The 15,235-nt window shown below is 60.8% G+C and overlaps 1 protein-coding gene across 2 annotated transcripts; it reads right to left on the minus strand.

Moving 5' to 3' along the window:
• Positions 1-1,081: 1,081 nt before the first annotated feature.
• Positions 1,082-15,235, minus strand: MXD4 (MAX dimerization protein 4). 2 transcript variants are annotated; one of them, XM_055326478.1, is made up of 7 exons: positions 15,035-15,235; positions 14,841-14,940; positions 11,429-11,458; positions 6,292-6,456; positions 5,864-5,978; positions 4,699-4,861; positions 1,082-4,378 (listed from the first exon to the last, which is right to left on the minus strand). In XM_055326478.1, exons 1-7 carry the CDS (start codon positions 15,096-15,098, stop codon positions 4,221-4,223), a joined length of 795 nt encoding a protein of 264 aa, XP_055182453.1. In that variant the 5' UTR covers positions 15,099-15,235; the 3' UTR covers positions 1,082-4,220. The 2 variants fall into 2 exon arrangements, with proteins under 2 accessions (XP_055182453.1, XP_055182455.1); XM_055326480.1 differs by lacking the exon at positions 6,292-6,456 and having other exon boundaries at positions 15,035-15,232.

Genomic DNA, 15,235 nt, shown 5'->3' on the forward strand with positions numbered 1-15,235 from the left:
GAGGCAGGGTCCCCCTTAGGGGTGCTGCTTGTAATCCAGGCTGAATCTGGAGATGGCATCTGGTGGCAGGAAGGGTTTTCCCTGAGGACCAGGGTCGGGTCCCAGGCCCACTGCGCTCAGTGGGTGACCTGGGGCAGGTGTGTGCCTTGTCTGAGCCTGTTTTTTGTCTTTGAGATAAGCCCAGTATGAGGACAGCAGGCCCTGATTTCTGCTTAGCACAGCTGGAGCCCCTGTGTGGTCTTAAGTCACAGCAATATTTGGAATTCAGAAGCCCCTCATTTACATTCACACCCCAAGCCCCAGCTGCCTTGTCATTAGGAATTTTTTCAGAGATGCTCCCAGGGGGACTCAACCAGGTTCCAGAGGTAAGTGCTGCTGCCTGCTGGGGGAAGGAGGAGGAACCCCAAGTCCTCCCCAGAGTGCCCTAACAGCCCAAAGCCTGCTAGAGGGAATCACTGAGCCATCTCCAGTGTGCTGTGATGCCCTGGGGTCCCCAGAAAAGTCCTTTTCTGCTACCCGACTCCCCACTACCTGAGCATTTTGTCTCCTAGATGACTTGCACCCAGGGCCATACCATTTCACACCCCTGCCCTGCACAGCAGGTCCTGAGGGCAGCAGGCAGAGGCCATGCCAAGGACAGGTCCAAGGAAAGTTTCTCAAGGTGCATCCCTGACAGTCAACAGCAGCTGTGTGGACAGGGCACCTGGCTGAGAACACCCAGTACCCACTCTGAGCCTGACCCCCCCAAGGACCTAGTTGTCCTCATGAGACCCTGCTCCAGCCCCAGGGCCAGGAGCAAAGTCTGAATGCCAACAGCAAGAGCACCTGGTTGGCAAGTGGTGGGGGTGTGGTGGGCCTCCACTTTCATTCAGCTCCAGCTGTGTCTGTACAGGGAGGCAGCCATGATGGTGGTAGCCAGCTGGCAGTGGAGAAGGACCACAGTCTGTGGGGTTCCCTGAAAGCAGAAGCTGTGGGCAGGGCAGTGAAGGCTGACACAGTCACCAGTGGGCTCAGGCTCCCTACGGAGGCTGAGGAGAGAGGAGCCAAATGTGGTGATGGAAAGAACTGGAAGCGAGAGGGGTGAGGTATAAAAATCTGTATTTATATTACAAAGACAGAATGGTACAGCACAGTCCCTCCCGGTGAACAGGCAGGTGGGTGGCCCAATTCTCTCCGGCGAAGACCTTGTGATACGCTGACCTGGCCAGCACCAGGCCCCCTGGGCAGCCCCAGACTCTGGCACAGAACCTGCCCTAAATGTGGCCCAGGGTCAGAGTTCTGGGGAGGGGGCCCCAGGTTAGCCAGCCCAGAAAGAGGCAGGGGGTGGGAGAGTGGGGGAAGCCTGCCTCACTCAGCAGATGGGGATTGTCTGGGGCCCTCAGGGCTATAGTTGGGCATACAGCTCCATCAGCCAGGAGAGCAGGTCTGGGCACTGGGCTCAGGACTCAAACCGCAGAGGTGGGCCAGGGCTCCGAGGAGGGGAAGCCTTCTCACAATCTCCCTTGCCAGCTGGGCCTGCTGTATGGGGGCCATTTCCCAGGGAGGATGTGGGCCCAGACCTGAGCCTGGAGCTCCAGGATCCTGGCCACTGAGGGCCACAGTGACCCACTAGGTGTATGTGGGGGGCATACAAACAGAGGTCACAGGTACCCCTACAGCCCTGTTCTGCCCCCATCTGCTCTCTACAGGCTCAACAATGCTCAGTTATCCAACGTAGCCTCAGCCAGGCTCCCTCTGGGTCTCTGTGGCCAATAGCAACAGCTAATCCGTGCAAAAGGCAGGGAGCCAAAGGACGAGAGAATGGATGTGTAACTTCTAGCACCAGATCCTGGCCCTGAGGACCACCCCTCACCTGTCTTCTGGTGGCAGGGAGGTCAGCTTCCCGGCCTGTGGCAACCATGGCCTGAAATACCATGGGCTGAGCTGCCAGGAAGGTCAGCTGAGGACCACCACTGGTCACCCAGGGAGGACTTTGCTGGCTAGGGAGGGAGCAGAGCCCCCAGCTAATGGGGGAGCTGGTGCTTTAAGAATTCAGAGCAAAGACCAACCCAGGGCCTGGACTTGTGGCTCCTGTAGTGGGTCTTCAACTCAGGCACTCCTATGCTGCCCAGAGAGGGCTGGATGCTCACCAGGAACATTCACTCTGTGGACATGCTCAGGCAGACAGGAGAAGCCACTCTGGGCACTCCAGACACCCTCCTCACCCCAGGAAGCTGGAAGGAGATGCTGACAGAATCGTTTTCCTTAAAACCAACAGTAAGATGTTTGCACGGTCTCCCCAGTTCATGCCCTGTCTCCCACCAACCTGCTTTCCACTTGTCATCCTGAGCCCCTGCAGGGCAGAGTCTGTGCCAGAGATGTTTCCAGGGACCCGTTCTTCCACCCACCCTGGGGTGTCTGTCGGCATGACCAAATATAAACATGAACCTTCCCCCACAATCTGGAAATTGGTTACAATGCACCAGAAAGGGAAGCTGACCCTACTGCAGGCCAGCCCCACAGCAAACCACCCAAATATTGCTGTGTGGACAAGGACTTCAGAAACCTTCAGGAAAGGCCAGGAGAGGCCTCCTAATGTCCACGCCTGGCTACCCCAGGTGGTGGGCTGTGTTCAGCAGCTGCCAATATCTGAAATCTGCAGGCCTCACCCCAGGCCAGGGAGTAGGGAAGCGTCAAGCTGGGTACAGGTAAGAACCTATTTCTCTGGTTAGCAGGCTCCTGACCAGGAGGCCAGGCTGCCCAGCGGGCTCTGACCAACCCCTGGAGAGGGTGAAACGGGGTGCAAGAGTGCTGGGTCACTGGGAGGCCAGGTAGCAGAGAGCTGCCCGCACAGCCCCTGACCTGGCCCCACTGGCTCTCAGGCTCTCACTCCCAGAAAGCCGTGACTGCCACCAGTGGCTGGCACGTGTGGGGAGGAAGCTAGGAGGTCACCTGCTGGGCGGGCCAGGGTGCCCTGGAGCCACAGGGGAGATGCTGGTGGTGGTGGGCGGGGCAGGGCCAGATGTGGGACACAAGGCACACTTGGACAACGGTGACAGACAAGACGAGTCCCTGAGACGCTGGGTCGCTCCCACCCTCAGCAAACAAGGACACAACGGTGGCTAGGAAAATAGAGTACAAAAATCTCGTACAGGAAGTCGAGGCAGCACATGCTGATGTTGCTTGGTGGGGAGTCTTTAGAGCTTTTTTCTCTTTTAAAAATGTTTCTCTTTTGTTTTAGGGAAAAAGCCTCTCTTCTGGGAGCCCTGTTCTGGGCTACTAGGCAGGGCAGCATTTTTTTTTTTTTTTGCCTTTTTTTTTTTTGTTTTTAAAGGTAGATGAGAAAGCCTCCTGAGGACTCTGGCTTCCCGCTGCCACCCCCAGCACAACTAAGCCCCTGCTGGGAGGAAAAGCCCCCTTCCCCACAGGCAGGCAGGTGAGCCAGGGTGGGAGGAGGAGCCAGCATAGGCCAGGGGCCCGCATGTGCCCAAAGGACCTGGAGGGCCTACTCCCCAAGACACGTACCCTCTTGGGGTCAAGTGACCACATGAGTCTGCATGTGTGCATGTGTATGCATGGGGGCATGTGTGCCTAGGCGTGTGCATGTGTCCATCTGAGGGACCTAACAGAGCAGAAGCTGCCCAGCTTGGGATGGGATGGCTTGGCTTGTCCCTAGGAGCCCAGCCCTAGCTCCTGACACCTGTGGGGGTGCAAAAGCCCCTCTCCGCCCACTTGCCCCAGGGTGCTCACCCGAGTCCCGCCCTTCATGGGTCCCTCTGTCCAGGCCTCAGGAGACTACGTGGACTGACAGACAGATGGACAGATGGACGGAGAGCCACGCCTTCCTTCCTTCCTCGGTCCACTCCTTTCTCCTGGGATCCAGGGTTGGGGTGTGAGCTCCCCGCAGTGGTCATTAAGCCCTTCACACGGTGCCCGCCGAGATTTGCAGCAATGATATTTAATACTTCTGGAATGATTAGGAATCTGAGAACAGGCGGCTACGCTGGGCTCCAGGATGTGAGAGCTGGGCCCCGCCTCTCTGCAGGGGTCCCTGCCCAGCTGGGAGGGGTGGGCGGCACAGCGGGCCCTGACCGGCAGGCGGGCGGAGGCGGGCAGCCTGGGCGGCAGCTGGAGCTTCCAGAATGGCACAGCAGCGGGCCCGCGGAGAGGCTTTCAAGGACTGGAGGGCTGGCACGCTTGGCCGGGTAGGCAGGCGGGCCAAGGAGCTGAGGGCTCTAGGCCTACGAGAGGCCAGGGTGGCCAGGCCGCCGGCAGGGGGGCCCATAGCCCCCGTCGCTGCAGCCACCGCTCTGCAAGCTGTAGTGGTCGTCCACGTCACTGCTGCTGCCAACACTGTCCAGCTCACCAGGGCCAAACTCCATACCCTCTACGTCCACTTCTGGAGAGAACGGGGATGGGGTCAGAATCTGAGGTGCCAACAGGGGTTCCTTCAAAGTCAAGGCCGTTCTCTGGCCTTCATGGAGGAGGCAAAGGCTCTGGGGGTGGGGGTTGGAGGGTGGGGGCAGGACAGGGCTTCCCGTCTGCAGCCTGGTGAGGAACACGATGGCTCACTCCCGCAGGCCATCTGCCCTCCATGCCACACCCTCCTCATCCCATTGACTTTTGCTCCACACTGGGGAGTGCTTGCACACTGCTGGGCACACGTGGCCACCCTGCCCTCCTGGCTTTCCCTCCCTCCTGGCCGCTCTCATGACCCACCTTGCTCTGAGTCGTCAGTGGAGACAGCGGAGCCCGTGCTGTCCGTGCGTACACGTTCCAGGCTCTGCATGGACAGCTGCTCCAGGCGCCGCTTCAGGAAGCGGTGTTCTCGCTGCAGCTGCTCCTTGATGCTCAGTGCCCGGCGGTCCTGCTCCTCCAGTTTCTGGGGGTGGAGGGGGGCGGTCTGTGAGCCATGGGAGGTAGGGAAGCCGTCCCCCCTACCAGAAGAACCAGGGCCCCGGGGCCGCAGGGTACCTAGTCCCCAGGGGGCCCCTAAGGTCCAATGAGCCCCCTCCTCACCCTACTGGGTGGTGACATCACCCGTCCCCTCCTAGGCCCATGCCCTGCATCTGCTGACCACCTCCAGGAGACCCACAGCCACTGCCAGCTTGGCCAAGCCAAGCCACGTGGGCCCTGGGCTGGCACTGCCTCCAGGAAGACATCCTGCCTTGGTGGTGTTCCCTCACCCCCGATGTCCCCTCACCCCCTGCTTGCCCCAAGGGCAGCACTCTGCCCCTTTGCTTCTTCATCCTTCCCTGCTCTGCAAGACTCTAGGGCACTGACTGTGACTCTCTCCAAGATCCCGCCACTCTGCCTGGGGCTGCTCCTGCCTTGCCAGCTCAGAGGCTTTGAGGGTCCTTCCTGGAGACCCACCCTGGTTGGCCCAAGTATCCTAAGAACCCCCCCCCCCCAAACCAGCAAGTCTGTCTTCAGGCCTTGGGGGCCTGCCCTCAACAATGGCTCACTCCATCTACCCTTCTGCCAGCCCCAGGAGACCAACCCTACCCTCCACCCAGAAGCTCCCAATACACCTGGGCTGCCTATTTCCCATCCCACCCCTCCTGGCCCCATCTCTCCTAGTTGCTGCCCCTTCATGGCCCAGGGCCCCAGGGGCCATCTGCAGCCCACCTTTCCCTCCCCCAGCCTGGCATGGCTAACCATCCACCCCTACCCCCTCTCGACGAAACCCAGCATGTGCCTGTGACCCCCTTAGCCCTCAGCATCCCCTGTGGCTGCACACCCCCACCTACTGCCAGAGCCCCCCAGAGGCTCTCAATGTATACCTGCTAGGTGGTTCCCCTCAGGCCCTCTGGCCACTCCCCCTGGGTGTATAGGACAGGCAGGGGTCAGCCAATGGCTGTGGTACAGGCACCATCCCACTCACCTTGATGTGCATCTTGGCGCGCTTCAGGAGGCTCAGCGTAGTGTGGCGGGTACTGTCAGGGCCCAGGGGTACCAGCTGCTTAAGCTGCTCCAGATAGAGCCTGAGTTTGGCTCGTCTGAAAGAGGAGACATGGAACCATCAGGCCAGGGTGGCACCGCCCGTGGGGACAACAGCAGTGGCACAAGAGGCGGCCAGTCAGAGTCCTGCATGGACCTGCTGAGGGTCCCTCTCTGGGGCTCCCCTCCCAGCCTGGCTGACAGCTTCCCCAGAGCAGCCTGGTACCCGCCTTCCAGATTCCTTAACATGGGAGAGCCCACGGCCAGGGCCTGTATAGCCAGCCAGCCCTGCACAGCCCTCAGGGCCTTGGAGCCCGTGCTCACCCCACTGTCCCCACCGTCCACAGTAGGTCCAGGAGGCCAGGGCACAACCTGCAGCGGCAGGCTGCTCCTAGATGTCCAGGGGGCCCCAGGCAGGATTGGCATTCCACTTTGTCACGTTCAGAGTGGTCTCTGGTCATGTCACCACAGAAACACAGGTCCGTTGGGGTCAGGGAGGGCCAAGGACCAGCCCCTCCCACCCCAATTTCGTATCTCCTAGAGGAAACAGCTTTATTGTAGATTTTGTCCCTGTGTCTGTGTGGATGAATGCAGGTTTTCACAAAACTGTCCTCATAAGACCCAGTGGCATTGTTTACATAGCAGCCTTGGCCTTGGGTGAGGGGTTTTGGCCTGTATCCTGCCCATGCAGAAACACTGCCCTTCCTGGCTCATCTCTTCTGAGAAGGACAAGCTGGCAGAGACCACCAGGGTGGCCACAGCTCACCCTGAAGCACACCCTGGCCACCATGATGGCCCGGGAGACCCTGCCATATCCACGTGATGGACCATCCTGGCAGGAAGGCCTGGCTGCACTGCTCTGCTTAGGCTGTACTCTGAGAGAAGACCCTGGAGGGCAGGGTGCAGGTGTTTTTGTGAGGTCTTGACAACCTGCTGCCCAGCTGCCCTGCCAGCACCATGGCCAGGGCATGCTCCTTCCCTCATTAAGTGCCAACCTCTGCTGTCCCAGCTTTTCTCCTCTGTCCCTGACACGTAAAAGCCCCAGCACATCCACGGCCTCTTGTAGCCGTAGAGCCTGGGAGGAAAGTGGGCAGGGATGGCTACTTCTTCTGGACTGAGGGGGCACCCAAGGCCTGGGAACAGGGGCAGCTGGGTGTGGGGCAAGAGCCCGTCTGCAGAGCAGCAATAACAGTCCCACCTTGTAGAAGGAAGCTGGCGGCACTTAGATTCCATGGCCCTACGTCTGTCACCAAAGCCCACATGGCTCCTTCCCACTGACAGGGCACCTCCCCACCTAGGACTCCAGCCCACAGCACCCCCAGGACCTAGACGTGTACCTGAGTGAGGAAGAACCTCCAGGACACAGGACTCCGGCTGTGCTCTGCCTCAGGACCTGACAGCCTGGGCACTGGGGACCTGCGTGTAGAGCAGCCCCATGCTCTGCCTGGGGGCTGAAGAACCTTCAGAGAGGAGCTCCCACCTCCACACAAATACAAGGCTGGGGAAGGGGGCATGCCAGCATGACCACCCGGAGTCCGGGAACCTCCGCTCCCCCACCTCCAAGGGGCTGGAGTACCCCTGCTGCACCACTGCAAATGGGGCCAGGAACACTTGGCACCAGCTGCAAACTGCGCTCTGTGCTCCAGGAGGGGCTTGCCAGGCAGAGAGCCACCCTCCCACAGTGGGCCCTCCTGTCCTGCCACCCTCACCAAGCTCACATGTGGGGTCCCCTTGTCCGTATGCTCTATAGCAAATGGCAATGCTGACAACCTACTGCGTGGTTACATAAGCAGTATGTGATCTTTGTGTAAAATCAAAGTGCAAAACAAGATAAAAAATAAAGTACCCTAAATCCCACCACCATCATTTTAGTGTATTACACATTCTCACATCATGAATGTTCAGTGAAAAAATCGGCGTACGGAACCATCTATGTGACAAGGGACCCAATATCGTTTAAAAAAAACAGCAGACGCACACAAGAGACTCAACAGGACACAATGACGAGCAGGAGGCATGCGTCTCCAGGTGATGCGGTTGGCAACGTTTATTTCTTTGGCTTTACGGTTTTGTTTTGTTTTTTTGTTTTTGTATTTTCAGGTTTTCTATGCTAAAAAAAAAAAACCACACATTACTTTTACAATCAGAAAGAGAATTTGTACAAGAAAGAAAAAACACAGCTAAAAAGACAAATAACAGTGGAAAAATATCTGTAATACACATAAAAGACAAACGGTTAGTATTCGTGACATTTTGAGCTCATACACATCAAAAATAAAAAGAGGAATATCTTAATGTGGACATGGGCAGAGGACACACACAGCCAAGTTGCAGAACACAGACAGCTAAGCTAAACACAAAAGCGACTAGGCCGCACAGCCGGCTAGGAAATGAGCACCTGGCAGGGGAGGCGGGCACCTGGGCGGGACAGCCTAGACTAGCTGGCTCTGGGGCTGGCCTGGGCGCCCAGCCACGCGTCACTTGCGGGGAGCAAACAAGGGCCGCGGCAGGACTTGAACCCTTGAGTGGCACCTGCACTATCCCCCAGGTGTGCAGTTTTCCACAAGGCCAACTCCATCATGGGACTGAGCAGAGCACCATGGCTAAGGACACTGTGTGGACACGGGGCCCAAGGGGAGGAAAAGGCTCAGACAAGGGAGGACAGTGCTCATGCGGTGTCAGGGGAAAGGTCGAGTTATGAAACCGTGGATAACACAGTCCCACTTTTATCCATGTGAGTTAGTATCCGCGTGGAAGAGGATGCAGGTGTGGCCTCCCAGCCGCCTAGGATGGCTCTCTCTGGGGTGGGGTGCAGGGGAGGACCCCTGAGCGTCTGTGATGGACGTGGACGGGCTGCTTTAGATATCCTAAATCACAGGCTTCTCAAAGGACACAGAGAGCCCACCAGACAATCCCCCTGCAAGGCTTAGCACCAGACCACACACCTGCCCAAGTCCCAAAGAGCACTCAGCCAGGACTGCAGTCTCAGTGGGGCCAGACCCAGCTCTGCTAGGCACTGGCTGTGGGGGCCCCAGGCAGGTCCCCACCCTCCTGTGTCCCACATACAGCCCCTGGGGGGAGCGGAGGAGGTGCCGAGGCCCCGCAGCCTGGGGCCGCACTGGGCCCCGGGGGAGCCCTGAGCTGGAGCCGCCCCAAGCTGGAGCGGCCACGGTGCCGGTGCCGCAGGCCCTCTGCCAGCGCCCCGTGGCTGTCTCCAACATTCCTGGGAGCTTTGAAAATTCACCACTTCCTGAAGGAACCCTGTGTGGATTCGGGAAGCAGAACCTGCCTCTGGGAATCACCGCATTAGTGTTAATAGCAGCTTGGTCTCTGGCCACTGGCCACAGCCCAGCTCTGGACACAAGTCCTTCTTAGCTTCTCACCACAAGCCCCTGCTCTGAAAAGGAGGTCCCAGCGTCTGTACAGCCACACTCTGAGCCACCCCAGGTCCGGCCGCCAGGGAAGAGGTCAGAAAAGGAGGAGCTGCCCTGCCCTGTGGCTACCCGGGGAACGAGGCCCCTGTTGGCCTCTTCTGCTCACCTGTATCCTCTAGCTGTGAGGTTTACAGAGACCCTGTGCTGCACCAGGCAGGTGGGGATGGCCCACAGGGAGCCCCTAATCCACATACAAAAGGTCTGGAGGTGGGGCAGGAGGCTCATCTTGCCAAGGAACACCCAATCTGCCTGGCCCCCGGGCCCAGGGTCAGTAGTGGAGCACTGGCCCTAGCAGAACCACTGGAGCTGCTTTCTATGAGGGAGGATGGGGAGGCCTGGGAGGAGGACCAGCGAGGCTGACCAGGCTGCCTCACAGAACAGGCAGGGGAAAGCCCTGCAGGCCTGACCTGGCACACCTCTAGGGAGGACGACCTCCAGGGCCTGCTCCCTGCGGCTGGCCGGGTGACCCAGCCAGTGCTTCTTCCTTCCTGTGGCCAGCAGCCAGGAGTATCTTGCATCAGCACTGGGCAGCCACAGGTACAGCCTTGACCCAGGTCCCTACCAGGTGCTCTCTGCATCTATCTGTTGGCCAGGAAGGCACAGGACCCTGCATGGGGGTGGGGGAGTGGATAGAGACCTCAAGCGACCCATCTACCCTGCTTCTATGTTTCAAAAGGACCCTCCAAGACCCAGCCTAAGGGCAAGCTTCAGGAGAAGGTCACTGAGGCCAAGGCCAGAGTCAAGGGGCAGTTGTAGGAGTTGAAGGCCAGCAATCTGTCCTGCTCTGAGAGCTGCCATGCTCTTGGCACCCGATCTCCCACAGTATCATCCCCCTTCTGCATGGAGAGGCTGGTTTCCCAAGCACTACCCCAGGATGCCTTCTCCAGAACACTTCCACATGCCTGTCCAGGCCCCTGGGTCCTAGTGAAGGCTAGCCATCTCCTCCAGCCTAAGAGTGACCCAGGGTCTGCCTGGCTTTCTAGGCCCCCGCACCTGCCCCGCCTCTCAGGAACCCCTCAAACACACAGGAGCAGTCCAGGAAGTACGGTTCCTCCAGAGAACACAGTGTCCTGTCCCTGCCCAGCGCCCGCCCAGCTGAGGGCCGAATCCCAGGGGAGCGGAAGCTGGCGCTGCCGTGGGCGTCGGGGGGGGGGGTGCGGGGGGAAGACACAGAGAACTGGCTAAGCTCCAAACCTTCCCAGAGCAAGCTGGGAGAGTTGAACTTGTATGCAGAAGCCCCCCTCCCACACTGGCCCATTTCACAGGTGGCAGCAGAGGTCAGGAAGAAGCTACCGTGTGGCAGCCCTTGGTCCTGGAACCAAGGCTCCTGCCTTTGGGGTTTCTGTGCCCACCCATTGCTCCCACCACCCCACTGAGATTCACCATGAGGGTCCCTGTGTGCAGGGCTGAGCCTACCTGCATTTTGTCCCTACTTCAGAGTGGGCCCAGGCTTCTGGAGGCGCTGGGGGCAGAGCCAGGCCCATAGCACCCAAGCTGGGATCAGCTGGGGAGGTGCCCCAGGGCGTACCTCGGGTGACAGTGCTCCCCTTCCCTGCCCTTTCGGTCCTCAAAGGACCCAGAGCAGACCCGGCCCTGCAGCCAGAAGGGTTCCACAGGATCCTGCCCCTGGCCAGACCTTCCCCGCAGCCCACGTAGCCAAAGACCAGCTGCTCTTCCCACTGCCCCACTTGAGATCAGTGGGAGCTCCCTGGAAGGCAGGCCCCAGGGTACAGTGGACCCCAGACCAAGAGGCCCAAACCCTCCTGGTTGGAGGCCAGCATCCCAAGAGCTCTCTCGAGAGCTGCTCCCAAAGGGGCTCAGATGCCCCATGTTAGATGGATCTCATGCTCCAGAGAGCGGGCATGCTCCAAGACCCTCACCCGTGCCCTCAACTTCCAAGGGCCTGGGTCCCGTGTCTGCCTCCTGAGGGCAAAACCTGACTCCTCCATTACAACTAACCCTCCGCAAGCAAGGGTGCGCCTGGTAGCATGGTCAGCCGTACCCAGGACACACAGGGAGGGGGATTAGGCAGCTCATATGGGTGACTGGGGGGTGGGGGACAGGGCATCACTTACCTGTGCTTTTCTAGTTCATTGTGTGAAGACCTGTTTAGAGAGATAGAAAGACAGAGCTCACTCTGCTGCCTAATCACCAATACAAAAGAATGACAGCTCTACTCAGGGGCCTAGGAACCTGCAGATGGTGGCAGGATAAGGAGGGCTGGGGCAGGTGAGCAGCTGCGACTAAAGGCAGGGTGGAGGAACCTTGCACCAAGTGACCAGGACAGGAGACACAGAGGTGCAGCTGCGTCTAGGGATGCCTAGGGCCACCTGGCTTACTCAGTGAGGCATCTGGGGGCTCTGGAGGCAAGACGCCTTCCAGAAGGCACTAGGACTGATCCACCCTGTGCTCCCAAGGCTTCCTGGGCACTGAGCCACCAGCCTTGCCCGTTCCACACTCCTGGAGGCCAGCAGTGTCTTTGGGGCCCCAGGAGCCGGCCTAGAGGGCCAACTGCAGGTGAGGACATGGAGTGGTCCTGCCCTGACATTCCCAGAGTGCCACTCCCCTGCGGTTGGGCTCTCCCACCTACATGATCACAGTTCATTGCACCAGTGGGGATACCCAGGGACAGAGCCGACCCGGCCCAGGAGGGAGACTGAGGCTGGCCCTCCTGCTTCCCTCTGGGGCCATGGTCCTGGCCTCTCTGGGTCCAGCAGTGGCCCTATCTGCTGCTCCAGCCCTACCCACCTGGCCCATCCAGACAAGGGTACAGAATCCTGAGGACCCTGGTAGGCAGTTCTGCGGTAGTTGCCTTGTAGGACAATAATTCAAGAAGGGCAATTTCCCAGTTCCAGAGTTTTTCCCAGTTCAGGTGGGTACCCCATGGACAGCCAGGGCTCCTAGGCCTGCCAGGCTGCCTCACATGTGAGCAGAGGGCCCAGACTACCTCAGGGGACACCCAGATTGAGTGCTGTGTCCCCCTATCCCTCACTCTTTCCTGGAGCTTCTGCTGACCTCTGCCTGCCTGCCCACACTCTCCTGCTCCCAGGAACTCTGGGCTAGGTGTCTCTCGTCCCCATCCAACCAGCCAGAGTGCCTACCCATCCTTTTTGCCTCTGCCACCTACCATGGTTCATGGCCCTATCAAAGCCAAATGGGGTCCAAGGCCTCCTCTCTGCTCACCAGGGCCACCTGGGCCTCCCTGTGAAGCTTTCAGAGAGCCTCCAGACCTGGGTCCTGGGGGTCTTGAGGGCCTGCTGGTCACAGGAGCTGGGCAGGGAGCCAAAGAACCTCTGCCGGGCTGGCCAGGACCAGGAGGGAGCAGAGCTGTCAGGTTCCTCTCAGCCAGGACCACAGCCCCTCAGTGCGGGTCTAGAGGTCTGCTCCCACGTGAAGGATGTGAGGATTAGTGAGTGTCCTTCGACATAGAGGGCTTGGCCACCCCCTCACAGTCTGGGTTACACTCCTCCTGGAGGGCGAGGGTCACTCCTTGGCTAGCTGGGGATGAGAGGGGCCCAGAGCCCCTCCTGGGGCTCCTCCCAGGCCCAGACATCTGCAATGGCCTGTGGCAGGTTTGTAACATGGGTCCCAGGAACACCCTGTCCTACACCTGGGAAGAGGGGCCCCCGGGCTGGAGCTCTGCTAAGAACATTCTTGGCATCACTTCGTTCGCACCTCACTTTGGGCCCTCCAGGTAGGAACTCCTGTGCCCATGTTCTTGGAGGACCTGAGCCCCAGCAGGCTGGCTCCAGTTTCCTCTTACTGAGCCACTGTCCCCAAAAGCCCTTCCTAGAGCCCTGGAAATAATGGGGCCTCCTGCACACACATTGCCCTCCTGCCCCACTGCTCACTCCTCACCCTGGGCCCAGCTGGGCCCACCCTTTCCCCTCACTTTGGTGAGACACAGATACCTTGCATGGTGGGACATCCCTGTCAAGTCAGAGGCCCAGGACCCTCTGAGCCCTGCTCTGCCCTCACCCCTGCCCTGGGCCGACTGGGCCCAGCTGGGTAGGGACAGCCTTCGTGGCCCTTTCACTGGGGGTTCCAGCGCCTCTGCCCAGAGGAGAGGCACGGAGGCACACTGCAGCCCAGGAAACCCCCTCGGCCCTCCCCAGGGCCCTCAAGGTGGCAGCACATAGAAGGCCAGGAGCCCACCTCAGAATGGGGGTTCCGAGGATGGGAAGCTGGCCCCAGGCATGTAATTCAATTTCTCAACACCTGCTTTCTCAGCCTATGATGCATCTATCCTGGGTTGGGGGAATAGTACGAGAAGCCCTCAGCACACCAGGAACCCCAGAGTCTTAATTATGACTCTGGCTATCAACTCTGGGTACCTCATAGGACTCTAAGGTCACGTTCCAGAGTTTCCACAGGTGCCAGGGCGTGTGGGGCAGTGAGAGCCAGCTAGCTCCTCGAGGACACCAGAGAGGGGGTGCCCTCTCACAATCCTTTCCCAAACCGTCCTCAGCAGGGGACCAGGAGCTGGGACTCAGAGGCACGTCCGGCCAGGGCAGATGGAGACTCAAGCAATCCCCTGCCAGGCCCAGGGCGCCAGAACGTCACAGGAGATAGGTCCTTGTGCCAGCCATTCTGTTTCCCAAGAACGGGCAGGCCACAGGAATGAGCCGCACCCTCTGCCAAGGGGCCCCCAAGCCCCCTGCAAGGTTCCCTGCCTGGCAACAGGGTCCAGAGCCAGAGAGGCCAAGGCCATGCCTGGTGTGCTGTGGCCCTCTTGACCCTCGCAGTGGGGAGCCCCACGGGAGCCCTAGCTCAGGGTCCCTCCTGCAAAGATGTGCACCCCAGCTTTATGCTTCTACAGCCTGGGAAGGAGGCCAGAGTAGGGGGTGGGGGAGTGCTGGCACCAGGAGGGCTGCTGCGGGCGGCCAGCACCTCTTCCGGCTACCCTTCGGGAGGGCCTCCTGTCCAAAGAAGGGGACCCGACACTTGTCGCCGCAGCTTCACATGTGTCAGGACGATGGGCAGGGGGGCCCCGGGCACGGCCTGCTTACGCCCTCTTTGTCCAGGCCCTGCGGGTGGGGGTGCTCGGAGAGCAGCGGGGCAGACGCGGCCACCCCCCGCGGCGGGCAGTCCCACGCAGTGCGCACCGACCCTCAGTGTCCCCGGACGCACGGGGCCCCGGCCAGCGCCCACCGACAACTTTTCTTCCTGCCCGGAAAAGTCCAGAACAAGTTGCTAGCGGGGAGCGGCTGCGGGAGGAGACCCCGGGCGGCGGGCGCTGTACGCGTGGCACTGTTTACGCGAGAGGCCGAGGAGGCGCGGCCCGCGGGAAGATGGCGACGGCGCGGGCGGGGCCGGCCGGGCGGGGCTGCGGCCGCGGCCCGGGTGCTCCTCCTCCTCCAGGCTGGCCGCCGGGGCGCGCGGCCGCTGCTGGGCTGCGGCCCGGGGGTCGGGGCCGGGGGAGGGCGCTCCGGGGCGGGAGGGGGGGACGACCCCCGGCGCCTGGCCGGGCGGGGTGGGGGGCGGTACCTGTTGTTCGGGGCCTTGCGCACCAGGCCAGCCGCCTTTGTCTTCTTCCTGGCGAAGTCCCCGTCGAAGGGCAGCACCGAGGCGTAGCCGTGCTCGGCCTCTGCGGACAGACGGCGCGGTCAGCGGACCCCGCCCGGCCCCGGCCCTGCCGCCCGCCCCCCGCGTCCCGGCGCACAAAGGGGCGCGGGCGCTACCTCGGTCCCTGCGCTCCAGGTACTCGGCCGCCTCCAGCAGGATCAGCAGGGAATTCAGCTTCATCGTGCCACCCGCCCGCGCCCGCCCGCGCTCTCCGGGACGGCGGCGGCCGCTGCCCGGCCCTCTCCGGCCGGCTCCGCTCGCCGCCCGCCCCGCGCGCCCGGCGACCCTACTTCCCCGACTCCCGCGGACTCCCAGTG

Source organism: Nyctereutes procyonoides, unplaced genomic scaffold, assembly GCF_905146905.1.
Source record: "Nyctereutes procyonoides isolate TBG_1078 unplaced genomic scaffold, NYPRO_anot_genome, whole genome shotgun sequence".
NCBI lineage: Eukaryota > Metazoa > Chordata > Mammalia > Carnivora > Canidae > Nyctereutes > Nyctereutes procyonoides.